General features: G+C 38.6%; 1 protein-coding gene across 15 annotated transcripts in view; it reads right to left on the bottom strand.

Annotated features, from left to right (window-relative positions):
* The window catches only part of LOC129392087 (rRNA/tRNA 2'-O-methyltransferase fibrillarin-like protein 1), a 76,860-nt gene that overhangs the window by 9,402 nt on the left and 51,193 nt on the right, over positions 1 to 16,265 (bottom strand). For 3 of the 15 annotated variants that reach the window (XM_055084549.1, XM_055084550.1, XM_055084552.1), the window contains 2 exons: positions 6,742 to 6,896; positions 3,049 to 5,514 (listed from right to left, as the gene is read on the bottom strand). The exons of 2 other annotated variants lie outside the window; for them this stretch is intronic. In XM_055084549.1, the coding sequence (XP_054940524.1) occupies positions 5,151 to 5,514; positions 6,742 to 6,896 (519 nt within the window). In that variant the 3' untranslated portion in view covers positions 3,049 to 5,150. Of the gene's footprint in view, positions 1 to 3,048; positions 5,515 to 6,741; positions 6,897 to 16,265 lie in introns of those variants that run through there. 10 more of the 15 variants (XR_008617254.1, XM_055084559.1, XM_055084555.1 and 7 more) reach the window with 7 other exon arrangements.

Below are 16,265 nucleotides of genomic sequence, written 5' to 3'. Positions count from 1 at the left end.
TGTAGATCCCGTGCTCTGCAACAAGAGAAGCCACCACAATGAGAAGCCCACGCACAGCAAAGAAGAGTAGCCCCGGCTCTCTGCAACTAGAGAAAGCCCATGCGCAGCAATGAAGACTGAACACAGCCAAAAAAATTAATTAATTAAAAAAAAAAAAACATTGAAATATTTTTACATATCCACCAGACTGTTAAAAAATAAGTCTGACCATTCCAAATGAAATGCTGTGGAACAATGGGAGCTCTTATTCACTGCAGATAAGAGCATAAATTTGTACAAGCACTTTGAAAAAGAGTTTTGCATTACCTCATAAGACTGAACATGTACAATCCTATGATGCTACAATTCTGCTCCCAGTTATTTACCCTAGTCTAGAAACTCTGGCACTAGGAAACATGTACATGTGTGTTTATAGCAGCATTGTTCATAATGATAAAAAACTGGAAGCAATCCAAATATCCACTAGGGTAGAATATATAATTATTATTGTATATTTATAAAAGGAACTACCATACAGCGATGAAAACAATGAGCTAACAGCTACACACATCAACACTGATAACACAAACACAATGTGCAAGCCCCAGAAGAAAACATACAAAATGATTTTATTTATACTAAGCTCAAAACAGACAAAACTAAATACTATTTTATTGAGGGATGCACAAAGGAAACTAAAGAAAACCAAGGGGGGCTTCCCTGGGGGCGCAGTGGTTGAGAGTCCGCCTGCCGATGCAGGCGACACGGGTTCGTGCCCCGGTCCGGGAAGATCCCACATGCCGCGGAGCGGCTGGGCCCGTGAGCCATGGCTGCTGAGCCTGCACGTCTGGAGCCTGTGTGCTCCACAACGGGAGAGGCCACAACAGTGAGAGGCCCGCGTACCGCAAAAAAAAAAAAAAAAAAAAAAGAAAAGAAAACCAAGGGGATGATTATCCTAAAAATCAGGACTTTGGTATTACTCCAGTGATGTAGAGAGGGAGAAGCAATTGAAGAGGCCCATAAGGGGAGTTTTCTTCCACAAGGTCAAAGCTATTTTCCTTTTAAAATTTAATTTAATTTAATTAATTTATTTATTTTAGTTGTGCTGGGTCTTAGTTGCGGCCAGTGGGCTCCTTAGTTGTGGCATACAAACTCTTAGTTGCATCATGCATGTGGGATCTAGTTCCCTGACCAGGGATTGAACCCACATACGCTGCCTTGGAAGCCAGATTCTTAACCACTGCGCCACCAGGGAAGTCCCTCAAAGCTCTTTTCTTAACCTGGGGAAGGTTAGACAGAATGCTCACTTTATTTTATTCTTCAGAATGTACATTTACGTCTTATACATTCTCATATGAGTATGATTAATTTTTTTAAAACTACTCAATTAAAAATAAAACAATTTAAAAAAATCACACTGGAAGTTCTGTAGGTGGAAACAAGGGGCTTAGCTCTAAACCAAAACAAACAAAATAAGATCATCATAAGTTTAACAGTAAATATTATTTCCAAACTCTCTTGATTGGACACCAGCTATACTCATTTTAGGACACCCCACAACTAAATATTTCACCAACCTTGATGTGCATACTAACACAGAGGTAAACAATGAGTATGGGCTTTCTAGCAAGAGAGATATATAAACAGATATATCTGTCTGATATATTTCAGGCAGACTGAAATATTTTACAGTATAGCATCTGAATTTGAAAATATCTTTAGGCCTAGGTGGTTTGCTTTATAGCTTTTCTTTAATTAAAACAGTTTCCATTTTGAAAGAGAGACTCATATCTGATATCATATTTTCCTTTTCAAAGAGGGGGCTTCTTTTATTCTGTTTTAGTAGCAGGTGCTCATTATGTCAGTTGAACATGTAGACTTACTGAACTATGCCTATGTATAAAATGTCTGATCTTTATAATGTTTACATCGAATCATCCAGAAATGATGAAATAGTAATGCACTCAATTTAATAAGCTAGGTAATTTTTGTCATCTGCCTTAAAAAGATTCATCCAAGATGATTAAAAGTTTTACAAAGGAAAAACATTGACTTTTATCATCCTTACCTAGAATTCTTTGCACAGTAATGTTAGATACTCATGATTTTGAAACAAATTGGCCAAAATAAGTGGTGTAAGTTCCAAGTGAGTGGACCTAATGGCCAATGCCTACAGGTTCAGGCTAGGGCTAGGGTGGTCAAGGAAGTCCTCTGATATCAGAGTAACTGGGGCTCAATCTTAAAGGAAGATAAAATGGGACCCACGTTTATGAATATAAATAGGGAAAAACCAGCTCTAGCAAGCCCAGTATCTAGCAGAATTCAAGGCAGGAATGTAACTTGGTCCCTGAAAGGAAGAAGATCCAGGTACCATCTTGGGAAAATACCCAGACTGTCTCTCATCTCCTCTCTGTAGGTCTGTCTCATTCTTTTGTCTCTGCCAGCCAACTGTGGCTGCACTTCTGGCCCTCATGGATGAGATAACCATCCCATAGCTCCATAGTGACCCAAGTCTGGCTGCCTGGAGAGAGTCACCCTCACTTTTGGTCCCAATTCCAAGTTCCCACAGGAGAGATTGTGATTAGCACAACTTGGGGCTGGTGCCAACTCCCAGTCCAAAGAATTGTGATCAGGGTAGGAAACTAGGAAGCCACCCCTATGGAATGGACAGATCACCCAATGGTCACCCACAGCTGTACAGGTTCAATGAGTGTAACAGGTCTTAATCAAAAATATTTATATTCATGAAGTCTTTGAAGGTTAGAAAGTCTGTTTAAAAGTTTATGCTTATTATACAACTGTTTATAATAGTAAAAAGTTGGAAACAACATGGATGTCCATTAACAGAAGAATGGTTAGAGAATTGATGGTATATCTATCCTATAAAATTTAACATAATCATTAAAAAGAATGATATAAAGCTATAGTCACAAACATGAAAAGATCTATTAAATTGTTAACAGTAAAATTATTAACAGAAAAAAGCAAGTAAAGTACCAGATATGTATGATTCCATTTATATTAAACTATTTTTAAAATACATAGCTTTTAAATAGAAAATTCTGAAAGAACATTCATGAAACTGTTAAAGTGGTTTCCTCCAGGGAAGGAAGTGGGATTGATGAGTGGGTGAGGGTGGTGAAGAGTGACATTCACATTTTACTACACATTGTATGCTTAAAAAGAAACAAAGTAGAAATATATTATTACAAATTAAATCTTTTTTAAAAAGTTAATTTCATTTTCAGTTAGATAGGCATAAGGATATATACCTATCTCAGAAATTAGAATAATAATTCCCTTCATTTCTGAAGCAGCCTGTAGTTTACAACCGTGGTAACTAAATCTTGCTATGTTCCAGGCACCTCTTAAGACTTTTCCAAACGTTAACTTATTTAATGCTCACAAGGATCCTATTAATTGAGTACTGTTACTCTCCCACCTTACTGATGAGGAAACTGAGGCAAAGAGAAGATGAGTTAGTGGCCCATGGTCAACTGGCCAGTAAGTGGCAGAGATGGGATTTGAATGTAGACCTTCTGGCTCTTGAATCTCAGCTCTTGATCACTTTGCTAAACTATACTTACACAAAAGCATTTTCACATGTATTGACTCATGCACCCCCAAGCACCTATTGTCCCCCATGTCACATGGGAGAAAACTAGGACCCACAGCTCAGTGTACGGTAATTGCCTGTTTTCAGGTTCACATACCCACTAGACTTTCAGCTCTGTTATGTAAGAAAAATATCTCTGTTTTGTTGTTGATTTTTACATGCTGCACATAGGACATGGGCAATAAATGATTTTAATGTTTCGGTGGTTTACAACATCCACACTTTCTTTGTCACTACCTTTAAGAGGTGGAGCCTAATTCTTTTTCCTTGTGTATGAGCTGGACTTAGTGACTCATTTCCAATGACTAGAATAAAGCAACAGTGGCAGTGGTGACCAGAGACTAAGACATAACAGGCACGATGACTTCCTGCTCTCTCTCTCTCTCTGATTACTTGCTCTGAGGGAAGCCAGTTGCCATGTCATGAGGAGAGACCCATGTGGTGAGAAACAGAGGCCTCTAGCCAACAGCCAGCAAGCAGCAGGAGCCTCCTGCTAATAGCTATGTAAGTGAACTTGGAAGTTGACCTCCGCCTCAGTCAAGCCTTCAGATGACTGCAGCTCTCATCTGGTCTGTAACCTCCTGAGAGGCCCTGAGCCAGAATCACCAAGCTAAGCTGCTTCCAAAATTCATGATCTATAGAAACTGTGAAATATTAAGTATTCATTGTTTTAAGCCACTAAAGATTGGTGTAATTCATTACACAGCAATAGATAACACAAATGCTTTTTATTAAAAAATAATATACATATATATATCTGTAACTTGGATATTTATGGAACATATTAATATGCTTTTCTCTTTTGCGTTTTCATGAATATGATCTCTTCTTTGGTTGGCCTCAAGCCTCCATGTGCCTAAGGGTGGTATGTGGAGGGTGGGGTTAAGACTGTTAAAGCAGGAATTAATTTTTAAAAGGTTTAAAAATTAGCTTTTGACATAAAAAATAAGATTGTTGATCAAAATAGTTATTTAGAAAGCCAAAAAAAAAAAAAAAAGAGGCAAGAGAGAAGGTATTCTCCACATTCCTTTTACCACCATTGACATATCAAGTGTTAATTAAACCTGATAGCCTAGATCATGGAGTTTCTCTTATAGTATAGGGAAACAACTTTGTCCACCTATGATGACCAGGCCATTGAATTCCTGTCCCAGGATACAGCAAAGAGACGATGTTGAAGAAGTGGAATGTTCGAGCCTTCTACCTGTTCCAATGGATTGTGGGGAGAAATTGAAGTTGGATTTTGGAAAGCCAGCCAGTGAGAAGTTTTCTTGATCCCAGGAATAAGTCTCAGAGAGGGAAGGTGTGTTAGAAGGGTCAAGGGGAAGGCTAAAGCCAGAGGGATCCTCCTCTACTTCCCATTTGGGATTCCAGAAGGAAATCAGTGTTTAAGGTGAGCCAGCAGCACAATGGGATGGGCAGAGAGGAGGAAAGAGAACAGAGTAGAAGAGAAAGTAAAAGAGGGCCCAATCTGAGCTTCCATTAGCCCCTGTGTGGTGAAGAAGGGACATAGATCTTCCCACATCTCTTGTAGAGGACAAAGAACATGGCTCAGTTAAGAGATAGTAGTTCTGCCATAAGGAGGACAAAGTAGACCCACAGCAGAAGTGGAGATGAGGACACTGAACAGAGAGTGTGGTTGGAGATTCAAAGAAATCTGTAGTGCTGATGAGATTGACGGTGGGCCTGAGTCAGCCGAGGCATACCACCAAGTCCTGAACAAGTGGAGAAACATGACCATCCATGAAATACACCAGCTATAGACAAGCAACATAGAAGAGCAGAAAACCAGAGAGAGCACCTGTGAGACCTCAGTCGACACCAGTCCAGGAGCCGGTCCACGGTCCACGGGACACCAGTCCAGGAGCCGGTCCACGGTCCACGGGTAGCTCACCCCAGCCACTTGACTGCAGAAACTGACAATTAAGAATGCTAGACTGAATATTAAAAGTATCAAACATTAAAGGTATTAAACAATAAAACTATATTAAAAGTATCAAAGCACTAATGAGATGGATAAAATCTAAGATTTACTGAGTACTGAAGCCACTTTTGCCCTGAGGGCATTTGTTAATCCAGCCAATTTGAGCCCCTGTCTTCTTAAAGAGTAAAGTACAAAAGGAAATCCACTAGTAGATATTGGGAATTCAAAGGCTACATTTTCCCCAAATCTCCACCCACAGGAGACTACTGAACAATTCAATAGGGAAACAATTTCATCCTTGAAAATTTGTAATCACTTGCTGGTATTATGCAGTTACAAACACTTGGTGGTCCAAAATAATTCAAGCCATAAACTTAATTTAAATTGGTACCATACTGGCAAAGACCTTAGAGACTGAAAGTGACAAATACAAATCCATTTTGAAAAGTCATCTTTGTCCTGGGCCTCAGTATATTTACATAAATAATTTTTCAAGGTCAATAAGCAGCACACAGTAAAAAACAACAAGGCACAAAGAATCTTGAAAATATTCTCAGGATACTGGAAATCCTAAAGAGTGACCAAGAAGTTCTTAAGAAGAACCAAATAAAACTTCTAGAAATGAAAATCACAATTACTGATATTAAAAACAAAACAAAAACCAGTGGTTTAACAGCATGTTAGACATAAATGAAAAGAGAATTAGAGAACAGGAAGTTTATGTCATAAGATTTTGCAGAATACAGCACAGAGATTCAGAGAAATGACTATATGAAAGAGAGATTAAGATTCATGGAAGAGAGAGTGAGAACTCTCAAATGTAACTAAACTCTACATTTGGTTAGAGTTCTAGAAAGAGAGGAGAGACGTGATATGACAGAGATAATATTTGGAGAAATAATGGTCTCTACTTTTGCAGAACCAATGAATGGGGGGGTATCAATCCACACACTCAAAAAGTCTAACAAATTCTAAATAGGAAAAGAGAAACCAAGAAAGGAGGGAGTGAGGGAGGGAAGAACTAACTAATGAGTGAACTTCACCCTAGATTCACCATAAAACTAATGAACACCAAAAAAAAAAGATATTGGGGTAGGCTGTGGGGTGAAGATCATTATCAAAGGAACAACTGTCAGACTGACAACTGACTTCTACAGCAAGGTAGACCAGACGACAGTACAATGATATCCCTCATGAGGTGAAAGAAAATAGGGCTTCCCTGGTGGTGCAGTGGTTGAGAGTCCGCCTGCTGATGCAGGGGACACGGTCCGGGAGGATCCCACATGCTGCGGAGCGGCTAGGCCCATGAGCCATGGCTGCTGAGCCTGTGCGTAGGCTCCGCAACAGGAGAGGCCACAGTGGTGAGGGGCCTGCATACTGCAAAAAAAAAATTAAAAAATAAATAAATAATTTTATTAAAAATTAAAAAATCAATACAATTTCATTTACCAGGGAAATATAAAATTTATATGCACCTAAAAACATAGCCTCAAACTATGTAAGAGAATACCAGAACTATAAGGAGAAATAGACAAATCCACAATTATATGGAAAGTTTAAAAATACATCTGTTAATCTGTTAATAATAGAATAAGAAGACCAAAAAAAATCACTGATAGATAATTCAAACAATGATGCTTAATAAAGTTGACCTAATTGAGATTTTATACATGTATTACATTCAACAACTGCAAAATAAATACTCTGAAGTCCACACAGAACATTTCAAAAATGGACTCATACTAGATCATTTAAGCAAGCCTCAATAAATTTTATTAAAGGACCAAGTTAACACAGAAGAGGTTTTCTGACCATAATGTGATCAAACTACATCAATAATAAAAAGGTAAACAGAACAGACACAATATCTGGAAAATTACTCACAATGGAAATTTAAAAAAATTTTTTCAATTGAATGATTAAAAAAGAAACCCTACCTATCAAAAACATGTAGGATACAGCTAAAAAGTACTTAGAGGGTTGAATTATAGCCTTCAATGTTATATTATAAAATTTAAAAGGCTAACAATTAACAAGCCAGTCATCCACCTCAGGGTATGAGAAAAAAAGAGTAAAATAGAAAGAAAGTAGTAAAAAAGATATTATAAAGAAGAACAAAAATACATGAAATAGAAAAAAATACATAGCAGAGAGGAACAATAAAGCCAATAGTTGGTTCTTTGAGAACACAAAGTAGGGTGTCAAATGTCTGGTGAGAGAGAGAGAGAGAGGGCACAACCATCAGGAATGAAAAGGGGCATATTACTCAAGATGTTGCAGACATTGGAAAGATCAAGAGGATGACTAAATGTAGTCTATATGGACTAATTTCCTAGTGGAAAAATTAGCAAAGCCTATAATAATATAAAAAACTTGAAAATTCTTATAACCATTAAATAAATTGAATCATTCATAGGAAATCCACAAAGAAAACCTTAATGTGAATTTTTTTAAGAAACAAAGTATTCTAATAACACATAAACAGAAAATAAAAAAGGAAACGACTCCCAAACTTCATAATAAGATACTAAAATTTATCATGGACAATATGACAAAATATAATTTAGAGTAATTTGATTTACAGACATTAATTTAAAAATCTGAAACAAAACTTTAGCAAACTGAATCCAGCAATACAAAAGGATAATATGTAAAGCCAAATTGGATTTATCCTAGGAATACAAAGTTGGTTTAACATTGAAAATGAATCAATGTAATTTGTCACTATTAGATTAAAGGCAAAAAACCATATGGCCACCTCTATCTATTTATAAGAAGCAAATGATTTAAAAAAATCAACATAGATTCTTAATTTTAAAATTCAGCAAACTTAAAGTACAAGGGAACTTTAAAGTCAATTAAAGTCAATTAATACAGTAAATCTACAGCAAACATCATACTAGTGAAATACTAGAAGCTTTCTCTTTGAAAGAAGGAAAAATGGGAAGTTTCCTACTATCATCTTTTCTATTCGACATTACACGGGTAGTTTCTTAAAGATTAGTTGCAATGTAGAATCTGAAACCATATCAGTGCACTATGTATTCCATTATATTAAAATCCATTGCTCTTTCTTTTTACTTTGAATGTAACTTTTTTCTTAATTAATTAATTAATTAACTTTTATTTTTGGCCGCGTTGGGACTTTGCTGCTGTGTGCGGGCTTTCTCTAGTTGCGGTGAGCGGGGGCTACTCTTCCTTGCGATGTGCGGGTTTCTCATCGCAGTGGCTTCTCTTCTTGCAGAGTACGGGCTCTAGGCACGTGAGCTTCAGTAGTTGTGGCGAGCGGGCTCAGAAGCTGTGGCACACGGGCTTAGTTGCCCTGCGGCATGTGGGATGTTCCCGGACCAGGGCTTGAACCCATGTCCCCTGCATTGGCAGGCGGATTCTTAGCGACTGTGCCACCAGGGAAGCCCCACTTTGAGTGTAACTTTTAACATAAATCAAGGTGTTTAAACATCACACATCAGCCATTTGGAAAATATTAGTAACTGAGTTATGCAGATTTTCCAAATGTTAGCTCATGTTTCTTAATATAATATCGAAAATCTCACATTTGTTAATATCACTACTGATCTCATCAGAAAAAACGTACTCAGTGTACAATGTACTTGAGATTTAATCAAATTAATTTTTACTGCTTCATTTATGATATTCCGTTTTGTTTTGTTTTTTTTCCAACAGCTGGACTCCAGTGGATAGAAACGCTGGGGAGATGTGCTCAGAGTAAACAGTTCATTATAAAGAAGTTTTTATTTTTTTAATTTTAAATTTATTTTTTATTTATTTATTTTTGGCTGCGTTGGGTCTTCGTTGCTGCAAGCGGGCTTTCTTTGGTTGTGGCGAGCGGGGGCTACCCTTCGTTGTGGTGGGTGGGCTTCTCATTGCAGTGGCTTCTGTTGTTGTCAAGCATGGGCTCTAGGCATGCAGGCTTCAGTAGCTGTGGCACACAGGCTCAGTAGCTGTGGCTCACGGGCTCTAGAGCACAGGCTCAGTAGTTGTGATGCACAGGCTTAGTTGTTCCGCAGCATGTGGGATCTTTCCAGACCAGGGCTCGAACCCGTGTCCCCTGCATTGGCAGGCAGATTCTTAACCACTGTGCCACTGGGGAAGCCCCCATTTATGATATTCTTAAGTGAAACTGGCATTTTCTTTGGTAAGTGGTATTTAAGAATACAATGACTACCAATACAGTTTGCTACCATTGACTTGATTTGGGCTAAGCTCCCACAAGTTTTTCCCCACCATTGCTTTTGCTCTGCCCATGCAGATGTTAACACAATGGAAAAGGCAAATAACATATAAGTTTTATTATAAAAATAGTTTTGTCCTCACAGATTCCCGAAAATATCAGGGACCTTGAGATGTTCATGGACCATTCTTTGAGAATCACTGCTCTAGGATACAAGCATAGAAGTGAAACTGCTTTGTCAAAAGGTATGTATAATTTTATCTTTACTGAACAGTGCCACATCCTTTTCCAAAATAGTTGTACTAATTTATATTCTCATCAAAAGCTCAGGAGATTTCCCACCACCCCACATTATCACTACCAGTTGGTACTGCATTGGTACTTTATTGTCGTTTTATGCTGCATTTGCAATGAGGGGAACTAGGTGGAGGAAGTAGTCATACATTTATTGGCTTTATGGACTCAATCTTTTATGAGGTGCCTATTCAAATCTTCTGCCTGTTTTCTATTGGGTTACCTGACTTTTGCATAATGACTTGTATGAATCTTTATATGTTTTAGATTCAAGTCCTTTGTTGGTTTTATCTGTAGCTAATATCTTCTCTTATGCTGTGGCTTGAGTTTTACTCTCTTAGGTATCATTTCATGAATAAGAGTTCTTTAATGTCGTCTAATTTATCCATTTTTGTAGCTTTGCTTTTTGTATTATTTAAGAGTTCTTTCTCTATTCCAAAGTCATAAAAATTATTCCATATTTTCTTCCTAAAACTTAGTTTTTAAATTAAAATCACATTATTTATGGGACTTCCCTGGTGGTTAAGACTCCACCTTCCAATTCTGGGGACATGGGTTTGATCCTTGGTTGGGAACTAAGATCCCACTTGCCATGGGGCAACTAAGCCCACACGCGGCAGCTAAGCCCGCACACTGCAACTACTGAGCCCATGCACCTCAACTAGAGGGAAGCCTGCGTGCCGCAACGAAGATCCCGTGTGCTGCAACTAAGACCCTATGCAGCCTAAATAAATAAACAAATAAACAAGATGTTAAAAAACACATTTATGTTAACATGTAGTTTATTTTTTAATAAAATAATAATAAAATAATAAAAAATTCAGTTTCAATTTCAAATGCAATAAATAGTAATAGATATAACTTTATAAATAAAAGCTCCATGGGGTCCTCAATAATTTTTAAGACTGTAAAGGGGTTTTGAAACCACAAAGTTCAAGAACCACTGTCCTAGAGAAACTACTGCATTGTGCCCTAGAGGTAAGCACAAGATTTTCTTAGTAGCATTGTTCTGAATAGCCTGAAACTGGAAACAATTCACATTTCTCAAAAGTAGAATAGATAAATTATGGGTTGAATATAGTTACTATGGGACAGTAGACAGCAGAGAAAGTGAACAAAGTATAAGACATGGATGCTGTATACAACAACATGGATGAATCTAACATAATACTGAGCAAAAGAAGACACAAAATAATGTCTATAGTATGACTCCATATGTATAAGTTTTATAACAGGCAAAATGAAACGATTTAAAGGATGCTTGCATCAGGATGGATAAACAACAAGGTCCTACTGTATAGCATAGGAAACTATATTCAATATCTTGTGATAAACCATAATAGAAAAGAACATTTAAAAGAATATATGTATAACTGAGTCACTTTGCTGTACAGCAGAAATTAACACATTGCATATCAACTATACTTTAATAAAAATTTTTTTAAACATAAAGGATGCTCTTGCATAGCTGATAAAATACACATTAGTTGGTAAAATGCAGAAAAGCAATGAAATAATTGCCATAAAACATAGAATAAAGGTGATTTTAACTGGGGGTGGGATGGAGAGTTTGTGTTTCTAGGAAGCCAGCAATATTCTATATCTGGATCATACATAGTACTGGTTATGTAGGTGTTCATTTTATAAATTATTCTTTATGCATATACATTTTATGCATTTTCCTATATATATTACATATGCTTCCTTTAAACTTCTACAAAGTCCTTATATTCTTCAAAGAAATTTCACACACATTTTTTTTTTTTTCACACACATTTTAAACAAATGTCATTTGATCTTTTAATTACCACCTGTGGCTCCTGTGAAAAACCTGTCTACATTAGTCAGGGCCCCACCAGAAGAGAAATCATTTCTTTGTGCAAATTTGGTAATTTGAGGAGAGTTTAATAAAGGGATTCTTTACAAAGTGTGGGCAGGATTTAAGGAACCCAAAAGTGATAATAAAATACCCTGGTATTAATAACTTAGTAGTTCTATTACCACACATAGGCTTGAAGGGGCAAGGAGAGAAAGCCAGTATAAGAACCAGGAAATAGAGCCGTGTGAAGAGAGCTTCTTGACAGGAGCTAGGACAGCTAGTGGAAGGATGCAGCCCGCTTGCAGTACAGTGACTATAGAAAAAGCGTGAATACGCTGACTGTACTCTTTTCCCTTCTTTCCTCTGATCCTCTCTCTGTGCTCCCTTGTTGATGAACCGGACTAGAAACCAGAAAGAAGTGATGCAGTGCATTTAGGTCAACCTCCCAGGGAATGTACCAGAAAGAAGAAGGGTAGGGCTTCCCTGGTGGTGCAGTGGTTGAGAATCTGCCTGCCAGTGCAGGGGACACGGGTTCGAGCCCTGGTCTGGGAAGATCCCACATGCCGCGGAGTAACTGGACCCGTGAGCCACAACTACTGAGCCTGCGCGTCTGGAGCCTGTGCTCCACAACAAGAGAGGCCTGTGCACCGCGATGAAGAGTGGCCCCCGCTCGCTGCAACTAGAGAAAGCCCTCGCACAGAAACGAAGACCCAACACAGCCAAAAATAAATAAATAAATTTATTTAAAAAAAAAAAGAAGAAGGGTAGAGAGTAGATCTGGAGTGATGAGAAGCTGGTCACATGTCTACCTCCTAAAATGTTAGCCACCTCCATTATTTTTCTTTTAAAGCACGTGGTCTGGGGGAAAGGGAAACATGACTAAGTGAAATAAAACAGAGCTTGTATAATCCTTGCTTCTGCAGCAGGTCACAGGGCCTAAGCTGGTACTCAAGGCTACCTTCTATGTCCCATTTCTATTCTTTTTGTTTTTATTTTTTGGCCACGCTGCGGGGCTTGTGGGATCTTAGTTCCCCAACCAGGGATCAAACCCAGGCCCCTGGCAGTGAGAGCACGGAGTCCTAACCACTGGACTGCCAAGGAATTCCCCTCCCATTTCTATTCCTGTTATTTTCTATCAGCACTTTGGCTGAATGTTTTTGTTCATTTTTTTGTTTTGTTTTTTACCCATCTCCTTGTTCCAGGCTGCAGGAATAAAGATGCTTTTGCCTGCTTTTCTAAAACATGTTTGGAGAGACCTAAAATTCATACATATGGGATATGAGTCATGGTAGTCTTGTCTTCATTAGGCGAATGCACTTTTCCAGTGACCAGACTTGGCCCCGGGCCAAAGAATGCTAGGAGGTCGTCCCCTGCATCCCTGAGTTCTTTTTTTTTTTGTCAGTTTTTTTGTTTTTGTTTTTGTTTTTTGCGGTACGCGGGCCTCTCACTGCTGTGGCCTCTCCCGTTGTGGAGCACAGGCTCCGGACGCGCAGGCTCAGCGGCCATGGCTCACGGGCCCAGTGCTCCGCAGCATGTGGGATCTTCCTGGACCGGGACACGAACCCGTGTCCCCTGCATCGGCAGGCGGACTCTCAACCACTGTGCCACCAGGGAAGCCCTGTCAGTTTTTTAAATTGAAGTATAGTTGATTTACAATGTTGTGTTAATTTCTGCAGTACAGCAAAGTGATTCAGTTATATATATACGGTACATTCTTTTTTTTTTAAATATTCTTTTCCATTATGGTTTATCATAGGATATTGAATATAGTTGTCTGTGCTATACAGTAGGACCTTGTTGTTTATCCGTTCCATATATAAAAGCTTACATCTGCTAACCCCAACCTCCTACTCCATCTCTCCCACAAACCCCTCCCCCTCGGCAACCACCAGTCTGTTCTCTATGTCCGTGATTCTGTTTCTGTTTCATAGATAAGTTCATTTTTGTCATATTTTAGATTCCACATGTAAGTGATATCATGTGGTATTTGTCTTTCTCTTTCTGACTTACTTCCATTAGTATGATAATCTCTAATTGCATCCATGTTGCTGCAAATGGCATTATTTCAACCTTTTTATGGCTGAGTAGTATTCCATTGTATATGTGTACCACATCTTCTTTAACCATTCATCTGTTGATAGACATTTAGGTTGTTTCCATGTCTTGGCTATTGTGAATAGTGCTGCTATGAACAAAGGGGTGCATGTATCTTTTTGAATTATAGTTTTGTCTGGATATATGTCCAGGAATGCACTGCATCCCTGAGTTTTAAAGAGTCTTCCCAGGACTTCCCTGGTAGTCCAGTGGTAAAGAATCCACCTTACAATGCAGGGGAAGCGGGTTCAATCCCTGGTCGGGGAACTAAGATCCCACATGCTGCGGGGCAACTAAGCCTGCCCGCTCACCACAACTACTGAGCTCGTGCGCCTCAACTAGAGAGCCTGCGTGCTGCAAACTACAGAGCCCACGTGCCCTGGAGCCTGTGTGCCACAACTAGAGAAGAGAAAATCCGCACACCACAACTAGAGAAGCCTGTGCACGGCAATGAAGAGCCCGCACACCACAACTAAATATCCTGCATGCCTCAACGAAGACCTGATGCAGCCAAAAATAAATTAAATAATTAAATAAATAATAAATAATTCTTTAAAAACAAAAAAAGAGTCCTCCCTGGGACTTCCCTTGTGGTCCAGTGGTTAAGACTCCGTGCTCCCAATGCAGGGGGCACAGGTTCAATCCCTGGTCGGGGAACTAAGGTCCCACACACCACACGGTGCATCCAATAAATAAATAAATAAATAAATTTTAAAAGAGCCTTCCCTATGCCATCCCCATGTAGCAGCAAGCCAATTACTGCCAATAAGGATACATCAGCCCTTCTCTATATATTGGCTCTATGGCCTGAGGAACCCCTAATGAGCAGGGGGAAGTCAGCTTCCATGTCATTGGAACCACGTCTATTATACTTCCTATCTTCCATATGAAGACACTGAAGCAAAGAGAGTTTGAGATGTTTGCCTAAGACTGCGTAATTAGTACAAGAGCTGAGGCTAAAAGCTCAGCCTCCTGACTTAAGATTAATTTGTTTCCCACTCACTGGAGGAGTACATCTATGTCTTATCACTAACAGGTGGACATGGAAAATAGCAGTAACATAATGTTAGACTGTAATAAAGGTGACTCAAGGGAGGGAGAAACACATAGTAGCAGATGTCCTCTAAGTATTAAGGCACCATAGGGGAATAAGACATTTGTCATCCTGCTGTCTCACTGTGCCAAGCTCCAGCACTGAAGATGTTTTTGCCCTGTGTTTTTCCAAAGCAGGGCCTTTTCCAAAACAATTCAGTGTGGTGACTACTCAAGTGCATTTTAATGTGTTTCCTAATGAATTTCCTTGCTATTGGAAAATAATACCATTTTTCTTTTGTACTCTCTCCTCTCCACTCCCCCAAAGGAATTCACATTGCTTTTCTTTTTTTTAAGTTACAGAGGGTCCATACTAGTGAATCAATAGTGCTCTTTCTAATCCATAAAACACCATCAAAACAGATATTTCAGAAGTTTGTAAGTGACTATGCATTTTAGGATTTCCATCGTCTTTCTGGAGTTAAACTGATCAGTAGGCAGTAAGTGATGAGGCATAATGCTGGAAGGTGGGATGAGGCAAAGAAAGAAATAAAGAAGTGAGAATGAGTTACCCAAAGGGGAAACTTAGTTTGTAAGGGTTGGTGGCTCTTTACCTTAGTGATTTGAAACTGGTAATCACTATTTTATTGCTTTCATTATCTTTTTAATTTCTGAATTTTTAGGTAGAAATCACCTGCTCTCTTGAACTTTGCCACAAAACTTTCTAAAAAAGGAGTGGACATTGGGAATTAATGTTTTATAAATGTTCTCCACTCTAAGATGAGGGATGAGGCCTTGAGTAACTTGGTCACCTTAGTCAACAGTGGGTTGAGATGCCTTGCTAAGAAGAAGAAGGAGAACCAATGTTGCAAATTAATCCTGTGCTAAAACACTCATTGGGGAAAATTTAATATAACATTTAATTTAGCACTTCAGTGCTCTATATCAAAGGAGAAAATAATGGGGGGATGCAGTCCATTCTTAAGTTGATGGGGAAAGATGTTTTTGGATAGGAGAGCTTTTCACACATATCAGATCACGTAAGTTTGGTGGATGCTTTTTTCATCAGAAACGAAAAAGCAGTCTACATTTTAAAAAATGATATTCATTTTGATCTTCTTGATCTTCTTTGCTAGTATCTCATTAACTCTCTGACTCTATACTTTGAAGACCAGGATGTCTACCCTCATTCTCTTGGTGATCACATCCACTTTCCTTGCCTTAAGTACTGTCTATATCAGTGTTCTTCAAACCTTTTTTCATTATTGCCCTTCTCGAAAGAGCCGTTTTAGATTTTTTTCCCCTAATCACACTG

This window comes from Physeter macrocephalus, chromosome 4 (genome assembly GCF_002837175.3).
Source record: "Physeter macrocephalus isolate SW-GA chromosome 4, ASM283717v5, whole genome shotgun sequence".
Taxonomy (NCBI): domain Eukaryota; kingdom Metazoa; phylum Chordata; class Mammalia; order Artiodactyla; family Physeteridae; genus Physeter; species Physeter macrocephalus.
This window is presented reverse-complemented; position numbering and strand designations above follow the sequence as displayed.